The 20,336-nt window shown below is 34.8% G+C and overlaps 2 protein-coding genes across 4 annotated transcripts; both read right to left on the bottom strand.

Moving 5' to 3' along the window:
• Positions 1-1,285: 1,285 nt before the first annotated feature.
• Positions 1,286-18,547, bottom strand: LOC101257348 (LRR receptor kinase CORE). Of its 3 annotated transcripts, XM_069295169.1 has the most exons (7): positions 17,187-18,547; positions 16,979-17,088; positions 16,832-16,887; positions 13,884-13,998; positions 7,107-7,231; positions 1,984-4,588; positions 1,286-1,899 (listed from the first exon to the last, which is right to left on the bottom strand). In XM_069295169.1, the coding sequence occupies exons 5-7, from the start codon at positions 7,107-7,109 to the stop codon at positions 1,496-1,498; spliced, it is 3,012 nt and encodes a 1,003-aa protein (XP_069151270.1). In that variant the 5' UTR covers positions 7,110-7,231; positions 13,884-13,998; positions 16,832-16,887; positions 16,979-17,088; positions 17,187-18,547; the 3' UTR covers positions 1,286-1,495. The 3 variants fall into 3 exon arrangements, with proteins under 3 accessions (XP_069151270.1, XP_004235251.4, XP_069151269.1); XM_004235203.5 differs by having other exon boundaries at positions 16,832-17,088; XM_069295168.1 differs by lacking the exons at positions 7,107-7,231; positions 13,884-13,998; positions 16,832-16,887; positions 16,979-17,088; positions 17,187-18,547 and having other exon boundaries at positions 1,984-4,848.
• Positions 7,139-17,304, bottom strand: LOC138347678 (uncharacterized). Its single transcript, XM_069295981.1, has 4 exons — positions 17,187-17,304; positions 16,832-16,901; positions 13,884-13,998; positions 7,139-7,231 (listed from the first exon to the last, which is right to left on the bottom strand). Exons 1-4 carry the CDS (start codon positions 17,302-17,304, stop codon positions 7,139-7,141), a joined length of 396 nt encoding a protein of 131 aa, XP_069152082.1.
• Positions 18,548-20,336: the final 1,789 nt, after the last annotated feature.

The raw sequence follows: 20,336 nt of genomic DNA, 5'->3' as shown, positions 1-20,336 counted from the left end.
CAATGTTTTTTTTTAAACAACAAACACAAGTCTCAATTTTTGTTTATTTTTTGGGATGATTTTTTCAATCGGTAAATAATATAATAGATTTTTTTAATGCGAATAATATGAAATGCATATACTTTGTGAGAAATTACTAAATTTTTTGACAAATTTTAGTAAAGGGATGAAAGTGAAATTTCAAATACTTAGAGGATATTTTTTGTTAAAATGAATAATTTAAGGATGCAATTTAAATTGAGGGTATAATTTAAGGATATTTTTATTCAAAAATTGTGAAAATTTACTGGAAAATATTCAAAGATGTCGGAGCAATTGGTCAATTATGAAGTCAGCTCAGTGTAATTTGCTCTTCTTCTTCTTTTTTGTTAAGGACGGATATTTAGATAAATACGAAATTAAGTGTCTAGTACAGTACTGGTTTGGGCATTTCCCAAGGCTGACTGGTTGAATGTTGGGCCATAGTGTGGCCAATAGTGTCATTATTTATTACAAACAAAAATGCTCCTAAAAAAAGTTTGTGATCTCTATAACTTACAAAAATTCATAATAAAACTACAAGATCTTGTTGTTTATGAAGAATATAATTTTGATGTGCAAAATTTGAACTTCATTTCCTACTACAAGCCTAATTGACCTCAACTTCAGAACATGATTACCTGTTGACATTTTGAATACCAAAATCTGGGCCTATTCATTCCATTCTAACTACTCTCATATATTCTGTTTAATATCTAAATTATTGTAGTGTAATACGAGCAAATAGATAACAAGTAGCACCAGTGATATGGTACCCAGCCATGGTTCAATTCCCGGCTGGTGCATTCTTGGGTTAGCTGTGAAGGTGAATCTGTGCTCAATGCAGTGATTTTTGGGTCTCCTCACTCATCTGACTAAACATGGTGTTAGTTGCACATCTTATTAATTATAGTTTGTTGGGTCTCAACTTAAAAATAAAATAAGTGGAACATAATTACTTAGGTTTCTTGTGGTGTTGTTATCTATCACCAAAAGAAAATTAGATAAATCATGTTCAGCATTATATGGGGAACGTTGTTTGCATATAACCGTGCATTTAAGAATATGCAATCTTCGTGAATTAGAGCAAGTGAAGTATTGTTATCCAGAGTATATATCATATTTCAAAGGTGTCAAGAACCTTAAGAGGAAGGCGATGAACTGATCTTACGTCTCAAAAACTTCAAATATGATGTTTGGACATGTAGGTGGCAGCTTGAGATCAATTGTGTAATTCAGTGATCTACTAGTCTAGCAGCTATAGATATCTCAATAAAATAAATAAGGCATCTAAACTAAGAAATGTGCAAAGAGCTATCATTTACTAGGAACATACAAGTTTATAACTGCAAATTATAAGAGCAGAATCAAACCTTAAATTCATGAATTTGTTTCACAGTGCATATTAACCTCATGTCACCAACCATGAGAAGGACTAACCCTATGCCTGTCATCATCTGTCAATGCAGGTTGAAGCTTATAACTTTTTCTTCCGGTATGCTTGCTCCAAAAACAACTTCCTTAATGAATTGAGTTCTCTAACGACATCACTGATCCGCTTTCTTTCTTTTAGAGATTCAGCGGAGCAGGAAACTCCGATTTGAATCACGTTGATTAAGAATGACAGAAATATGTCGCCAGCACTGCTTGTGTTGTCATGAAGTTTGTATTCCATTTCAAGTTCATCTCGTTCCTGTAGAAGAATTGGATCTGTAATATGCATCACTCTGTCTGGCAAAGCAGCATTCGCGTAGTTATGAAGGTTTAAATTATCTTTGAACATTTCATCAGTTGGTTTCCTCCCGGTAAACATTTCCAAGAGCAGTATGCCAAAGCTGTATCCATCTCCATAGGTTGAGGCGTCGCTTCCCATACCTAATTCTGTCAGCATGAAAAACTACAGAATTAGAGATATTCTTATCAAAAGACATATGTATGACAGCAAAAACCTTGATTTATTATTACCTGGAGGTGTATAACCAATTGTCCCCCCTACACCTGTAAGACTTTTTGAATTTTCTGATGAGTTCGGAATTTCTGGTGGAACAAATCTTGCCAAACCAAAATCACCAACATGTGCAGTCATGTTCTCATCTAGAAGAATATTGCTTGGCTTCAGATCGCGGTGAATTATAGGGGGTTGGCAATCATTATGGAGATAATCCAGAGCACAGGCAACATCAATCGCAATGTTTAATCTTTGAATAAACCCTAGCTTCTTGTGTTCCTCCTGTGGCTCAGAGTTCTCCTGAGGAGTGAAATGCAACCAGTCCTGTAGATTCCCCTTATCCATGTATTCATAAACTATGGCTTTGAACTCATTACCTTCATAATCAATACCTGAGCATGCACTTAGAACCTTTACAAGATTACGATGTCTGATGTTCTTTAGAACCTCACATTCAGCTAAAAAACTCCTGGAAGCTGCATGGTGTGAAAGGTCCAGTACCTTAACAGCAAAAACAGTACCATCATGTTCAGAAATTCCTTTATATACAGACCCAAAAGCACCCATGCCAAGCAAATTTGATGCAGAAAATCTATCAGTTTCCCTAAGTAGACACTGATAAGATATTCTTAAGGTTGAGTTTTCAGGTATATCTGTAGGTGTTGTTTTTCTCAATCTACTAAACTGTCGTATGCCAAGAAAACAAACTATCAATGTCAATCCTATAAGCCCACTAACTACAGGAATTACTTTTTTCAAGGGAAAACCTGATTTCCTTTCTTTCTTTACTCCTACAATGCAAACCGGAAGGTCCAACTCCGGTACACCCCCACAGAGATTTTTATTTCCTATGATGGAAACCGCAGTAGCATTACTAAAGATACCTCCAGTTGGGACAGCACCTTCCAAATTATTGCTAGACAGATTTAAAATCTGAAGAAATTTGAAGTCCTTCAAGAATCCCGGGATTCCACCTGACAGATTGTTGTGAGAAAGGACTAAAAATTCCAGGCCTCGCAAATTATTCATGGTTGAAGGAATACTACCCTGAAAGTTGTTGTTGTTTAAGTCTAGTGCTTCAAGTTTCACACAAGTACCTATAGTGGTAGGAATCTGGCCCTGCAACTTGTTATAAGACAGGTTTAAGTAGCCTAGATTTCTCAACTTCCCAATTCCCATCGGAAGGAAACCAGTTAAGTGGTTCTGAGATAGGTCCACGCCCTCCGACAATGATGAGAGTTCAAGAATTTCTGATGGTATGAAACCACTAAGGTTATTTGAACCAAGATCCAACAGTTCCAACTTGTCGCATTTGCCTAAACTGGAAGGAATTCTCCCCTGGAGATTGTTTTCTCTTAAAGTGAGTTTGGTTAAAGAAGCTAAATTTCCCAATGAGATTGGAATTTGGCCAGAGAACTGATTTCCAAGTAAAGCCAGCTCTTGCAAATACATAAGATCACCAATTTCAGAAGGAATTTCACCGATAAATCTGTTGTAAGCTACAAAGAAAGCCTGAAGCTTCTTGAGATTGGATATCCCTCTTGGGATTTCTCCAGAAACTTGATTATAAGACAACGAAAGCTCTATAAGCTCAGTCGAAAGATTACTAACAGATGCAGGTAAGACTCCACCAAAATTATTTGTATTGAGCTCCACAAGCTCCAAGTTGGTGGCATTCACCAATGTGGAGAGAAAACTAAGGTCATCCGCCTCCTCCTTGCCAAGATCATTGAAAGCAACTAAAAATCTCCTCATTTTCAGCAAATTTCCAAGGGGTGGTACTTTTCCTGTGAGTCCATTTCTACCAGCAATAAGAGACTGAAGATTTGTAGCATTTGACAATGTCCCCGGAATATTTCCAGTTACATTGTTTCTATAAATGCTAAGGAACTCTAACTTAGGAAGAGTAATACCAAGCAATGGAGGCAATTGTCCTTCTAAATGGTTTGTTCCAACATCGATGGCCACGATAGAGGAAAGATTGAAAAGACAAGGAGGCAGGGTACTACTCAAGTTGTTTTCATTCACTACAAAGTACTTTAAGTTGAGTAATTGACATAATTCATCAGGTATTTTCCCTAACAAATTATTCTTGCTTGCAGAAAAGGTATCAAGTAAAGAAAGATTACCAAACGAAGGCGGAATTCCTCCTGTCAAAGAGTTAGAAACAAGAGAAAGTTGTTTGAGTCTCAACAATGTGCCTAATTCTGCTGGAATTTCGCCTACCATCATATTATACGAAAGACCAACAGAAACAAGATTGAAGCAACCAGAAATGTTTGAAGGAATATGACCAGTGAACGAGTTATTATCAAGGCGTAAAACGTTTAACTTATGTAAGTAGCCAATCTCTGATGGGATTTCACCTGAAAAACTATTATTTTGAAGCTTAAGGACATTAAGAAAGCTCAGGTTACCAATGCTTGGTGACAGAGAACCCCTCAATTTCAGAGAAGTAAGATTTAAAACTGTAACTCGGCAATGACGGTTACCACATGAGACCCCAGGCCAGTCACAGAAATGTATAGTTTCATTCCAGGAGTCCATGATCTTGAAAGGGTCATCAATGATCATATTCTTGAATGCTAGCAGTGACATTTTGTCTGTTTCATTCCCTTTCACCTGAATTTTTGATGAGCAAAGAACATAAGGTAGTATCAAAGAGAAAAAGGTCAGTAAAGATAGTACAACAGTATACTTCTTCTTCATAGCATAAAAGTGAGAATTCTTTGGGAGAATCATTTAAGAAAGTAAGAAGACAAATGTAAAGTTGGTAGCAAAAGACACTGGTCTAATACTATTAAATTTATTCTCCAATTTTAGTTTGTTTGTATGATTTTTCATGACATTGACAAGTTGAGTATTTTAAGGCACACTAGAAAATATAGAAAGGGACATAAAAGATTCTCCTAGTACTACTTAAAGGTAGACTAGAAAATATAGAAAACTACAATAAAAATTGGACATATATTAATGGATTTTAAAGTCTGCAGAGTGTCCTGATAAATTACTTATTGCATTGTTCCATTCTTTGACGCTAAAGTGAAAAATGTAAATAATTTTGAAAAGTGATTTTTATTTTTATTTTCTGAGTCACATTAGTTGTGTAAGTTGTTTTCTACTTTGTTAGGTAAGATGTGTAACATTAGTCCTAATGTTAGTAGAAAATCTTGTATGTTGGAGCAATTGGTCAATTATGAAGGCAGCTCAGTGTGCTTTGTTCTTCTACATGACTTAAAAGAGTGCGCATAATTTGTGGTCATTCAACTTCTCTAGTGCTTAAAATTGAATTGTCCTCTTCAGGTAAACTTCCTGGAAATTAGGTTTCCAGATTTTATTTTATTTTTTTTGCAGAAGGATTAGGTTAAATTTAAAGTTTGGTAACAAAAACAAATTAGGAAAAAGTATTGGGAATTCAATGGAGATGTCGTGTAATCGTTAAAGCTCATTTTTTCCCATAATTAAGTACATGCTTTTTTCTCAAAATGAATTTTATGATTTTAAATTTTGGTCAAACTATTTCTATTTAAATAAAAATTTATGCCAAAGTCGGGCAAAATAAAAACGAAGGTGAGATTCATCAATTAGCATATCAGCTGTTTGACCCAAAAACAAAAAAATAAAGTTCTTGTTTCGAATAGTTCAAAAGACAAAATTAATTTTTTTTTACTTCGGAGCACCAGTTAGTGACAAAGTATTTTTGAACTTGTTTGCTAGTTGGAGAGCATATTTGATCCCAAAACATAACAACGAGCGTATTTTTAAGACAAAATAAAGGACAGAATATAAGTGACTCATTTTGAATAGTTTTAAAGATATATTTGATCTTTCTTTTTTTTTGAAGAACTTATGTCCTCGTTAGACATAAACATATAAAGGGTATACCATGTAATTAAATTGGACTATCATTACAATTTAAGAAATGTAATCATAAAAATTCGTAATTGAGAGATTTCTTATCACTCCGTTCTTCTTATGGTGTTTTTGTCTTTGTAGGCCTAATTATTAGCCGAATACAAACGACGACTTTGGCAAATTATAAAATCAAATGGTAGACAAAGTCTTCAAATGTGAACTCTTTGACCACTTTCCCTTCTCTAGTACAACTTTGAAATTTCGAGATACTCTAAATTAAATGTTTTTTTCTTTTTCAAGTATATTTTGTTATTAATATATGAGAAAAATTAGTAACAATAATAAAAAGCATAAAACGATTGAATTTTCCATAACATGAGTGGCTCAGTTGTTCTATGGAACTACACTAGTTGATGGCTCATCAAAACACTATCTGATATGCTAATGGTATAATTCATCTCAAATGTATCTGGCTCTTCAAAGTCATTTGCAACAATAGTCCACAAATCTTCAGCTTTCAAATGTGTTCTCATTCTTATCTTTCAGTATTCAAAATCAGTTTCATAAAAAAATGGAGTAAGAACAACTGAAAAATCAGCACCTTCATTTATTTTGAATGCATATTTTTTTTCTTCACCTAACCCCAGATTAAGAACGAAAACCTGCTCTTGATACCAATTTGTAGGAAATATGGAAGGAAAATAATATCTTTAGAGAAAGCTCAAGTTTATTATAGGCTACTTAAGTCCAATTGAGATGATCACAATCATCAACTACATCACTATTTATACTACTCAAAACAGAAAACAAAAAGTCTTGCACAAATAACTAAATACATGTATCACAATTTACTAGATATATGTACTATGAAATTCTAAAAAGACTTCTTGAAAAACTAAGAAACAATTTTGGAAGACTAAACATTGATGCATTAATTCCAACAATTCATCTCAAATGTATCTGAGCTTTAGACATCACAGTTTAGATTACAAATTAATAACTTTATACTTGAGATCTATTATCTACCCTCGACCTTCTATGTTCAGCATCAAGGGACACAGATTACCCAAGAGACTCTGTCCAAGAGCAATGTTTTAAAGTTGAGAAGATCCAAAAAGGATAAGAGAACAAGAAGGCCAACAAGACAGATCATCTAAGACTTAAAGCCATAAAAGAACAACACAAATATTGCTACTCTAATCAGTTTTTGAAAATATACTTATGTCTTCAGTCTATGGTAGCACACTATTCTATTAGCATAGGAAGTTGAAAAGAATGTATATACCATAGCCACCTGAAGAAGATGGTCTTCGAAGACTAGAACTTTGAAGTGTTTGATCCAGCAGAAGAAGCTAGCTGTCTAGATGCTAAGTTGCTTCTTGAGGTGGCCTCTTGGAGAGAATTTGTTAACTGCATCAAAGGTTGCAAATTACAGATAAAAATCCATGGTTCCCAAGAAAAATCTATTTTCAGAACATGGTTTGAAAGAAATGCAATGCTATTATGAAAATATTGAAAAAAGAAAAATATTGACAATAAAATTATTAGAGATAACAAAAGTAAAAGAAACAACAATAGAAACAAAATGAAGAACAAGGTATGCTACCAAAATAACACTCCCTTTGTCCCAATTTATGTGACACACTTGACTTTTTAGTGCTTCCTCAAAAAAAATGTCACTTTTGTATTATTAGAAATAACAACTTTAAAATTTCCCTTTTACCCCTAACAAATTGATTTACCATCAAATAAATATCTAAGGATTGTTTTAAACCACAAGTTTCTAAAGTCTTCCTTTTCTTTTTCTTAAACTCTGTGTCAAATTGGGAAGGTTGGATAATAGTGGTAAGGAAACCAATAGATACTCCAGACCGGAACACTGCTCAACCACGAGGAAGAGAGAAAATGCTCAACCACCTACTACCAGTCTACCCTGATCCTCCATGATCCCTATTTGAAGTCATGTCCTTATTAGTTGAAGATGTTTCATCTATTGTATAATCACATCCCCCAATTCTTCCTCGATCTACCTCTACCTTTCCTCAAACCTATCACTGCCAACCTCTTGCACCTCTTCACTAGGGCATTTGTGTTCCTCCTCTTCGAATGCTCGAACCATCTTCGCCTTGTTTCCCGCTTCTTGTCCACCAATGAAGCTACTCCCACCTTACCTCATATATCTTCCTTTCTAATCTTGTCTCTTCTAATGTGCCCACACATCCATTTAAGCATTCTCATTTATGTTAAACTTCATCTTCTGAGGATGCGAGTGAAGAACACTTCAACCAATACAACATAGTTGGTTTAACAACCGCTCAATGAAACTTATTTTTCTTATTCATTCTTTTACTTAGTTCAATGTAAAATATGGGTTTCAAATAAAAGAAAGTTACAAGTTGGCGTTTTTCGTCATATGAACTTCTAAATTGTGACATATTGGTTAATCTTACAAAGCTGTCTATTGGTGTTTTTCCTCATTATTTCCTTCTATTATTGTCCAAGAACAACAAAGTTACAATCAAGTTATAAATGACTGCATAAAACCAAGAAAGACACCTAATATGCATAATAATAGAAGATTCTCTTCAAGATTAAACAATTCCATCAAATTGGATAACGATTAAATGTGTGATAACCTTTAGTAATACTAGGAATATCAATAAATCTAATTATTACAATTACTCAGGAGAATCTTTAAGAAAAAACCAACTCATATTGATCACAGACCCCATCATAAGAGCATGTGCTAGCTAATACATACTTGTTGTGCGGAATTTGAGATAATACGAGAAAATATAAACGCGAAAAACAAGACAACAGATTTACGTGGTTCACCAATAAATTGGCTACGTCCACGGGAAGAGAGGGAGCAGTTTTATTATGGAGAGGCAAAAACAGAATTACAGAATAGGGTTTCCCATAGCGTCTATATATAGTGCTAAGCTACGCCCTAACAGGCTTGGGCCCAACATACAGAATCAACAGAAAATTAAGGGCCCAATCCTTTCTGTTTGTAGCGGGTCCGATTCAAGGCATTCAACAAATCTCCACCTTGACTTGAATTCTCCGAACAGATTCTTCAGACGCACTATGATAGTGCCAAGCCTCCCCCTCTTCCTCAGAGTTGCCCTGCAGGGCAATTAACAACTTCTGATGTTGAGCAAGTCCAAACAGTGTTGAAACTTGCTCTGTGGAACTGGCTTTGTGAACATATCAGCAGGATTATCAGCAGTTCCTACTTTCTTCACCTTGATTCTCTTCTCACTTCTCAGAAAATGATACCTTATGTCGATATGCTTGGTTCTCTCATGATGGACTTGATCCTTGGCTAGACAAATTGCGCTCAAACTGTCACAATACACCGTAGCCTGATCATGATGCAGACCAAGATCACTAACCAGCCCTTTCAACCAAATCCCTTCTTTTGCAGCCTCTGTCAAGGCCATGTACTCCGCTTCCGTAGTAGACAAAGTCACTGTAGGTTGCAAAGTTGCCTTCCAACTGACGACAGATCCTCCAAGGGTAAACACATAGCCAGTCATCGATCTTCTTGTGTCAACATCTCCAGCATAGTCTGAATCAGAATAGCCAGTAACCAAGCACTGAGTATCACCTCCATAAATGAGACCAACGTCAGATGTACCTCTAAGGTACCGGAAAATTCTCTTCACAGCCTGCCAATGTTCTTTCCCTGGTTGTCCCATGAATCTGCTCACTACACTGACGGCATGTGCTAAATCTGGCCTTGTACAGACCATAGCATACATCAAACTTCCTACGGCACTGGCATAAGGGACTCGTGACATATACTCCTTCTCTTCTTCTGACTGTGGAGCGAACATGGCAGTGAGATGGATATTGGCAGCACTGGGGGTATCAATGGGCTTAGATGAAGACATGCCAAACCTCGCCAAGACCTTCTGAATGTAGCTTCTCTGTGACAAGAAAAGTTTCCTTCTCTCTCTGTCTCTAATGATCTCCATCCCTAAAATCTTCCGAGCGGCTCCCAGATCCTTCATCTCAAACTCAGCACTAAGTAAACCCTTCAGCTTCTGAATGTCATACTTCTTCTTTGCAGCTATCAACATATCATCTACATAAAGCACCAGATAGATGAATGAATCATCATTGAGCCTATTGTAGTAGACACAACAATCATATGAGCTCCGAGTATAGCCCAACTTCACCATATAGCTGTCAAACCTTTTATACCACTGCCTTGGAGACTGCTTAAGTCCATATAAGGACTTCTTCAACTTGCAGACGTGATTTTCCTTCCCTGGAACTTGGAAACCATCCGGCTGAGTCATGTATATCTCTTCCTCCAACTCTCCATGTAGAAACGCTGTCTTCACATCAAGTTGTTCAAGCTCCAGATTCTGATGTGCAACTATCGCTAGTAACACTCGGATGGAAGTATGTCTGACCACTGGTGAGAAGATCTCATTGTAGTCCACTCCCTCTCTTTGGTTGAAACCTCTGGCAACAACCCTGGCTTTATACTTGACTCCTTCTGCTGGTGATATCCCTTCCTTCTTCTTGAAAACCCATTTGCAAGTAATAATCTTTCTCCCCGAAGGCTGTATGACCAGATCCCATGTCTGATTCTTGTGTAGGGACTCCATCTCATCTCCCATAGCGGCAAACCATTTTTCAGAATCAGAACTTAAAATGGCTTCTTTGTAAGTAGACGGCTCAGATATATCTACCTCTTCAGCAACCTGCAGTGCATAACCCACCATGTCCTCAAAACCATACCTCGTAGGTGGCCGAACTCCAACCCTCCTTGGCCGATCTTGAGCTATACTCTGATGGATATCTGATGGCATAGATTCTGGAATATCAGTTTCTGTCTGTGGCTCTTGATCCTCCTCTTCAGGTTCCTTTAAATCGCTCTCGTTCTGAATGACTTGAAACTCCATCTGTTTGTCAAGACTCCCAGTTTCTGACGTAGTTGTAGGCTTCACAATGGTTCTAAGCAGAGAACTTTCATCAAAGACAACGTTCCTGCTCATAATAACCCTCTTTTCTGCTGGAGACCAGATTCTGAAACCTTTCACTCCATCTCCGTAGCCCACAAATACTCCCTTTTTAGCTCTTGGTTCTAACTTACCTTCACTGACGTGATAGTAAGCCGTACAACCAAAAGCTTTCAGATTTGAATAATCAGCAGCTTTTCCTGACCACATCTCCATAGGTGTCTTGCACTGTATGCCTGTATGTGGTCCGCGGTTAATCAAGTAGCAAGCTGTACTAACCGCTTCTGCCCAGAATCTTCTATCTAGCCCAGCATTAGAGAGCATGCACCTTGCTCTCTCCAGAAGTGTTTGATTCATCCGCTCAGCTACACCGTTCTGCTGTGGTGTATTTCTGACTGTACGATGTCGAGCAATCCCTTCATCCTTACAGAATTGATCAAATTCAGACCAACAGAATTCCAGCCCATTATCAGTTCGCAACCTCTTGATCTTCTTCCCTGTTTGATTTTCCATCAAAATTTTCCACTCCTTGAACTTCTGGAAGGCTTCACTTTTATGCTTCATCATGTACACCCAAGTAATCCTTGAGTAGTCATCAATAATGGACACAAAAAATCTGCAGCCTCCCAAAGACTCAACACGGCATGGACCCCAGCAATCAGAATGGATATAATCAAGTGTGCCTTTTGTTCTATGAATGGCCTTTGGAAACTTGTTGCGATGTAGTTTTCCAAAAACACAATGTTCACAAAACTCTAGGCTCTTAACCTTATGACCAGCAAGTAAATCCTCCTTTGACAGAATTTGCATCCCTCTTTCACCCATATGACCAAGTCTCATGTGCCATAACTTAGTCATATCCTTCTGGTGAAATTCTGACGATGCAACATGGGCTGAACCTGTAACCGTGGAACCTTGTAGAAAATACAAAGTACCACGCATGACACCTTTCAGAATCAAATTTGAACCCTTCCAGACCCGCAAGACTCCATCTTTTCCCGACCAGCTGAATCCCTTGCTGTCCAAAAGACTGAGAGATATCAGATTTTTCGTCATCAATGGAACGTGCCTGACCTCGTTCAATGTGCAGAAGCTACCGTCATGTGTCCTTATCTTGATCGAGCCTGTCCCAACCACCTTGCAGACAGAACTGTTGGCCATCGAGATGCTGCCTCCGTCTACCTGCTCATAAGTCGTGAACCACTCTCTCCTAGGACAGATGTGATAGGATGCCCCAGAATCGAGAACCCACACATCTGAATGATGAGTGTGCTCATCCGCAACTAGGGCAATATCTTCTTCAGAATTGGTGTCTTCTTCAGCAACAGCAGCAGACACTGATTGTTTTTCCGATTGCTTCTTCTTCTTCGGACAATCAAATTTCCAATGTCCCTTCTCCTTGCAGTAATTACAAACATCATCCGGCTTTGCACCCTTCGACATCGGCTTATTTTTCTTTCCGCCGTTTTTCCTTCCCTTTCCGCTACTGGTGAACAGACCGGAAGGCTGTATGTCCGTACTTGTGCCGTTAGCCTTATGCCGTAATTCCCTGCTATGAAGGGCCGATCTGACTTCTTCCAGTGACACAGTATCTTTCCCAACAATGAACGATTGAACAAAATTCTCAAACGACATTGGGAGAGATACTAACAGAATCAGGGCAGCATCTTCATCCTCGATCTTCACATCGATATTACGCAATTCTAATAGCAAAGTATTCAATTGCTCTAAGTGTTCCCTGAGTTGTGTACCTTCAGCCATTCGTAAACCGAATAGACGTTGTTTCAGAAGCAGCTTGTTGGTTAGAGATTTTGTCATGTACAAACTCTCCAGCTTCAACCACAGACCAGCAGCAGTCTCTTCATCCGAGACCTCCGTGATGACGTCATCCGCGAGACACAGCATGATCGTCGAGTGCGTCTTTTCCTCCAGAATCGCCATCTCAGGAGTAACGACGGCGTTCTTGTCTTTCGACAACGGCGCCCAGAAGCCTTGCTGTTTCAACAAAGCCCGCATCTTGATCTGCCATAAACTGAAACTGTTCCTCCCTGTGAATTTGTCGATTTTCACGTTCAAAGCAGACATCTCGAATTCTCCAAGAACACCGATTAACCGAGAGGCTCTGATACCAATTTGTTGTGCGGAATTTGAGATAATACGAGAAAATATAAACGCGAAAAACAAGACAACAGATTTACGTGGTTCACCAATAAATTGGCTACGTCCACGGGAAGAGAGGGAGCAGTTTTATTATGGAGAGGCAAAAACAGAATTACAGAATAGGGTTTCCCATAGCGTCTATATATAGTGCTAAGCTACGCCCTAACAGGCTTGGGCCCAACATACAGAATCAACAGAAAATTAAGGGCCCAATCCTTTCTGTTTGTAGCGGGTCCGATTCAAGGCATTCAACAATACTTACTATGATAAAGAAATCATAGCCCAAAAATATTCGTAGGAGTTTCAGTTTTCCAAATGGTTGATATCTAATAAGATATTGGGCACTCATAATACCCACAAGAAGCATCACAAAAGAAATGTATGGCATACTTCTTCTTTTTGATAACTTTATGCATCTACAGTCAAACCATTAGGACCAACTGCAACATTCGAAGTTCGGGAATAATGGGCTCAGCCCCCTACTACTCTCCAATTAAATGTGAAGCTTAGTTCACATGGTGTAGAGCTCAAACCTAGACCTAGGTCACATGTTCCTCGGCCTTTGTCACCTGAACTAAGCATGGGAACAGTTGTACATCATACCTCTACATTCAAAAACTAAAATAATCCTCAAATTCAGCAGAGGGCTTCTGCGAGTAGCATTTGACTAAACAATGGAACCATCATTATGCACGCAGTCTGAACTAAAGAACCTGTCAGGGTCTTTCTGTTTAATTAAAGAAATATCCTTTTAGTTCCTTGAAATCTCCACATCCCTCTGGTGGCTGGATATGGGATGAAATACTTTCAGATTGCACAGATGGTCAACATTTCCCATGTTAAACATAAGAAAAGTGAAAATATGCTAATTTCCAATTACACATAATGCATTTCAGCGAAAGAAAAAAAAAGTGTGTTCTTACTCTAGATGTCAATGCAGTGGGGTGAGCTTTAGAAGTTCCCAGCTGACTCATCATAGTTTTGCGTGATTCCATCTCTAGAGAAGGAAAAAGAGGGGTGTCTGGAGGTTCTAGAAGCCTGAAACAGGAAAGTAACATATCATAATAAAGCATACAGAACTGAAGATCGAATTTTAAAAGAATGTCTGGGAAATCTGAATCAACAAATAATTCAACATCAGAGGTGCAAAGAAGCCCTTTTTGTTATGGTTTTCAACTTTACAGAAAGGGGGTGCACCACCCTACTCCCTTTATTTCTTTGAGTGCTAGATTTTGATATATAGGAGCCATGAATTTTTGTACTTAAATTGCGCAAAAAACTAATACATCTACAAACTATACGTGCTTTTCTCACTGTTCATGATATTTAAATAAAAACTTGCTTTTAACATCCTTATATTTTATCACTTAAAATTTGCATCCTCAACCCTGTTAGCTATCCTCCCTTGTAACATCAAAAAATTGAATTCAGCTAGCATGTATTAAGAATACTACCTGGAGAAGTATGACATCAAAGTTTAAGATGCACATATAAATTGTAACTGGAGAGTAAAATAGAGAATGAACACTCCAACCCACCTCTAAATCACCCTCTATTCTCCATTTATAGAAAGGTGAATAGTAGTTCTCCAAAATTTGGAGAACTACTATTCACACTCTCTATTTCACTTTTTCATTATTATATTATTTTTTCTATTACCTTTTAATTAAAATATTACTTTATATGTAATTCCATTAATTAAAATATCTAATATTGATAATTCTTTTTTAAATGTAATATAATATTTAAAAAAAGATTTTTAAAATATACTACTTTAATATCAAATTAATAGTATTTTAAATATTTTTTTCTAATTTTCACCAATAATAAATATTTTATTCTTAATTTTCATTTTAAAGAATACAAAAAATTAAAATGGCAAGAGAAAAAATTTAATTAAAAAAAACACATGATATGATAATTTAAATACAAGACAAAAATATAATATATAACGTAGTAATTTAAATACAAGACAACAATACAACACATAACATAATAATTTAAAGACAAGATAAAATGCAATACATAACATAATAATTAATTGATCACAATAATAATTTAGTAATCCGATAGGTCGTTTCCACATAGCACTATTCGGAAAAAATTAGCATATGATTCCGAAAATTGTTGCTATTGTGGTTGTGATTGCGGTTGTGATTGTTGATTTCTTTATTCAAGTATTCGTTATTGTTCTCATTGCATGTAATCACGAACATTTGGGTCACTAATAGCTTCTCAATGCATCAATTCAAGATGTCGTAGAGGCTCAAACTCCAACTATAGAAGTGGTGGTAGATAAAAATCTCCAATTTGAATAATTTTTAGCTAGACATAAAAAATTAAGGACAAAAATGTTCATTTTTATCTCCGTAATGCATTATAGAGCATTAATGGGAGCAACATAATGATTTTGAAATTTGAGTGTTTATGTAATTGTATGTCACTTTTATTTGACTTTGCCCCTTAATTTATGTATTAATATTTTCTTGCAATTTATGTTATTTAAAAATTTAAGATAAAATATAATTTTATATCACATTAAACATTATATAAGATAACTATTTCGAAAAAAAGAAATAAAGGATTTATATTATGAAATAAGAAAATAAGAACGAAATAGAAATAATAATATAATATTGAGGAGAGAGAAAAAAAATTCTTTTTAGAGAGTAAAATAGAAAATTGGGTTGGAGTTGATTGTTAGAAAAAATTGATAACTCTCTATTTGAAGAGTAAAATAGAGGATTGTGTTTGAGATGTCCTTGGAGACCTGTATCGGTCTACTAGACAAAAGTAGGGCACTATCTCATAATTTTCTGCCTATCCTCAGGGTGCATAACAAGAATATTAAAAGGATTTCATTAAGTCTCTTGTGATAAATGAAACGTATGACCTACCAAATCTTCAAGCCACTAGTATTCGACGAAGTCCTCAATTGAGAGGAGGAACTTCCAGCTAGATTTTTAGCATGGTGTTTTAAGTTTCATGGCAGTATATATTAATTTAGATGTTCAATATTTGTTATCTTTAACAAAGTTGAATGACTTGAATCTATCGTTTGTTACATTAGAACCAACAGAATCAATGAAAATGTCATATATGATGAGTAAATTCTAAATGTTTAATTAGTTAGTATATAAATCCTATATAAAAAAAGACTCACTAAAATTTAATTCAATTTTTTTTTAGAATTATGATTTTCATTAATTAAAAAAATTGATGACTTGGTCGAATTATAATTGGTCATGTGTCAAAAATGGTTTTGCAAAACCATTGTTAAAAAATAATGGCATGAATGAGTCTTTTCTTTAACGACAATGGCATAAATGAGCCAAACTTTTAACTGATGACATAAATAAGTCTTTTCTGAAAGTTCAATGGCATATTTGAGTATTTTTCCTAAAAGAATTAGATTACATATTTCTTATCATGCTTGTTTGTGTCCCGTAGCTTTCAATTTTATGTTTTCTGTCACTGGGATTCCCAAAAGTTTATCTCAGTGAACTTGTACAAGTAAGATAATTCAGGCAAACTTGTGCATCAATATTAGAGTTGATTTCCTAATGGTCACTCAACTAATAATTATTATGTTATCACTCAAAATCATCCAATAGTTATAACATTAGTTATTTCCTTTTAGTAGTAGTTATTTTCTTGTTTTACTGCAGTTTTTCATTCCAGTAATAGTGAATTATGCGGACAACTTTAAGGGTCTGCTTATGACTTTAGTCAATTTATAAACTACATGGTGAAAAAGATTAAATTGGATAAAGAAACTTATGATGTCAAAAATCAACATAAGCAGCTAAAAGAAACAATTAAACAACTCAAAAAATCACATACTTGGAAAGGAGAAGAAGAAACAAATTACCAATCGTAATCCGCTGTATCATTGTCGGCATTAAGGAACTTATCTGTACGAGTCTTCTGCATGGGTGCAGCTGATGCAATATTAATTGCAGGTGAACTACCACTTTTTGATCGTGCAATAAGATAGGATTGAAAAAAAATTACATACATGAACTTTAGGTTATGAAGCTGAAATCACTAATTTCTCACTAGTTGGACACATTTATATGATGTCCATAAAGACTCAAAATATTTTTGGAACTTAAAGTTGATATGCACCTACAAAAAAAACAACTTCAACTTCAAATTTATTCTTTATGCCGTCAATTTGAACAAAGAAAGGTCAATAAATGGAAGAAGAACAAAAAAAAACTTACCAAGGGGATCAAATTCATTGAATTTTTGAAGAAATCGATTACAATTTCTGTCATTTCCCCTTCTTCGCATTTCTAGAAACAATGATAGTTCCTCATCTGAACTACTAATACTCCCCATTAGAGGATGTCTCTTACTCCCTTTGTTTCATTTTTTCTGATCAACTCTTTTAAACGCTTTAAAACAAGAAGAAAATAATTCTTAATGAAATATATATAAATAAATTTGTATTAAGATTATACGAGAGTATATGGATATATTAGCATAATAATGAAAGTTGTCTAGTTTCTGAAACTTTTAAAATGGTAATATATAAAATTGAAAAAGAATGGAGTAACAAGTGCTTTATTTTTAAAGTTATACATGTGCTTCATCCAAGAAGTCGACTATAGCCTGTCTTGTATCATCATTTCCTAAAAGGCCAACACGTTCTTGGCCCAGTATGGAGAGACGATTCCCTTTAAGCTATGCTTCACATATTGACGACTTCACTTGTCATGGTTGAAATCAAAGTGATGTACATATAAAAAGTATTTAGAAGTGAGAACATGTATGTGCTAAAAGTTTAATAAATTTAAAAAATAAAGTAAGAAAGGTTTTCATATATATAGACTAACGAGACAAGATGCTAAAATAGATTGACATAGTTAATAAAGACATACATTGAGTAATTATTCTATCAAAGTTCATTAATTATCTTAGTACTATTTTTTTACATGACTTGAATGTGCTTTGTGAAATGTGAATCTTATTTAAAGATAGCGTAACTTTACACTAATCAATTTTCCCAATATAAAAGTTAGTGAATCATTGTAATTTGAAATTGATATTCATGCCTAACACAAAAGTTTATAACTTTAAATAGTTGGTCAGATTTGATAACATTAAAAAACATAAAAGGCTTCATCGAAAGTACTTACAATAAACACATAATTACAAAAACAATAATATCTTCAAACAAAAATAAATGTAATTTTCAGAACTGAAATTTGAAGAGGGATAGAGATAGATTGTACACATATCATATCTGTATTTCTTAGAGATGAAAAAATTATTTCCAATAAACACCAAACTTATAATAAAGCATATTCCAACAAATAGGAAAAAGAAAATTTTGGTAAATGAGAATTGTAGCGACAACAAAATAAATGAAAAAAACATGATTAAGAATTAAAATCAATCTAGTAGTTTTGCTAGGACGCAAAAACCCCAAATAAAAACCATGTATGAATAATTGAATAGAGAGTTACACATCATTTAGATAATTTGCAAGAAAAGTTCATATGATGGCAGAAAATATAGTCAACTTACAATAAATTCTTTGCTACCAGAACTAACTAAACTAAGATAGTATAAATGAATAATAAAATTTGTAAATACAAGTGAAACCAAATTAAAAATATGATTATAACTAGATTTTGTTAAATACAAGTGAAACCAAATCAAAAATATGATTATAACTAGATTTTGTAAAAATGCTTGAGCATGATAATAATTGAACTTTGAAAATGATTATTCATAAGTACTTAATATAGGTGAATAAATACAAATACGGTAATAAAAAACCTATCATTAACTACTTTATTTATGAATTTCATGGTAATAAAAATATCTCATATCGAACATGGAACTTGCTATCCTCTTCCAAGAAGACAAAGATTTACTTCCATAAAAAGGATGATTCATGTGGATCAACATGAGAGTCAAACTACATTGTCATATATTTGAAAGAGGTTGACCTCCTTACTTATTTCATGTTACACTCCTCTTCCCGCCGAATCCCTTTTCTCCTCAGTTCACTAACAGAAAATGCAATATAATGACAACAAAATAAAGCATTTAACATTTATTTTTAGAACAAAAGTAGACAAATATAGCTTAAAACTATTTTGGCCTCGCAAATAAAAGAAGCTCGTAAAAAAATGAGAATGAAGGATAAGTTTGGGTGTCAACAATTATTCTTTCATTGGGATAAAACTTCAGTTGTTGTTATATGAAAGCCAAATATAAAGTAATTTTACCCATAATTTTGGTATGACTTACTAAGGTGAACTATAACACTTCAAAAAGTTGAATTAGATTTGAGTCATTAAATCTCATTGCTTTGACTGACCTATGCTAAAGCAAATGTAGATATAGTAAAAGCTAATATCTTTTCATGTTGAAATCAAAGAGCATTTAAAGTATCAAATTTTCATCGTTGAGGTATGATGAATTTATGGACGGTAAATGTGACACACGGACCGTCCGCAAGTCCAATCATGTGTGAGATTTAGAAGGTTATAAATTTTGAAGTGGAACTAAAGAATTTTCATAATTTTTTAAAAAACATTTTAGGAAGAAATTAAACATATATTGTTATAAAATTTTAATTTAAATAGAATGTTGTTTAACAGAAGTGATATTATAATCAAACGCTCATATTTAGGCTTGTTACTCGTAAGTCTTCAACATTGGACGACAGATAATCTTAAACACCCAGTGTGTACGTCTTTTCCCTTAGGATCATTTATCATCAATATATGACAACAGATTAATCATCTACTTTCTCAAACAGAGGCCTTGGGCATTCAAACTCACATAATTCTATGTATTAAGAAAGTTTAATCAATTATTTAAAGACTATTTTATTAAATCAGAGGTTGCATGATCATATCAAACTCATTCATAAAGCTTCAACCCCATTAACTTCTCTTGAACAGTTCATATTCTTAAAAAAATCATTTTATGTGATTTCTAGGTTCATAAAATTCATAATTAAGTCAAGGTTTATAATTCTATACTAGTCGACAGAGTTTAACAGACTAAAATTGAAACTTGTTCATAATTAACTTGCCCCACATGTGCCATTAAAATAATATTTCTAGGTTTCAATGTGTAAAATCCTATGAAGAGCATATCTTTAAATTCAGGGAGGACATCGAAGTATGGAAGGAACAAATGAATGAACCAAAAACACTTATCTCAAGAGAGAAAATCACCAAGTCTTAGAAAAATCTCCTCTAGGGTTCTCTGGTAAAAAAATTATGTTATGATTAAATCTGAATGAAACTAGCTTAAAAACATGAGTTACTATTTCCCGACCTTCACTATAGCGAAACTTCGCTACCTTCTCTTTGTAGCATTCATCGTTATAGCTATCTCGCTATTTA

This window comes from Solanum lycopersicum, chromosome 3, assembly GCF_036512215.1.
Source record: "Solanum lycopersicum chromosome 3, SLM_r2.1".
Lineage (NCBI taxonomy): Eukaryota > Viridiplantae > Streptophyta > Magnoliopsida > Solanales > Solanaceae > Solanum > Solanum lycopersicum.
Note: the sequence above shows the minus strand (reverse complement) of the source record. Positions and strands in the feature narration are given on the sequence as shown.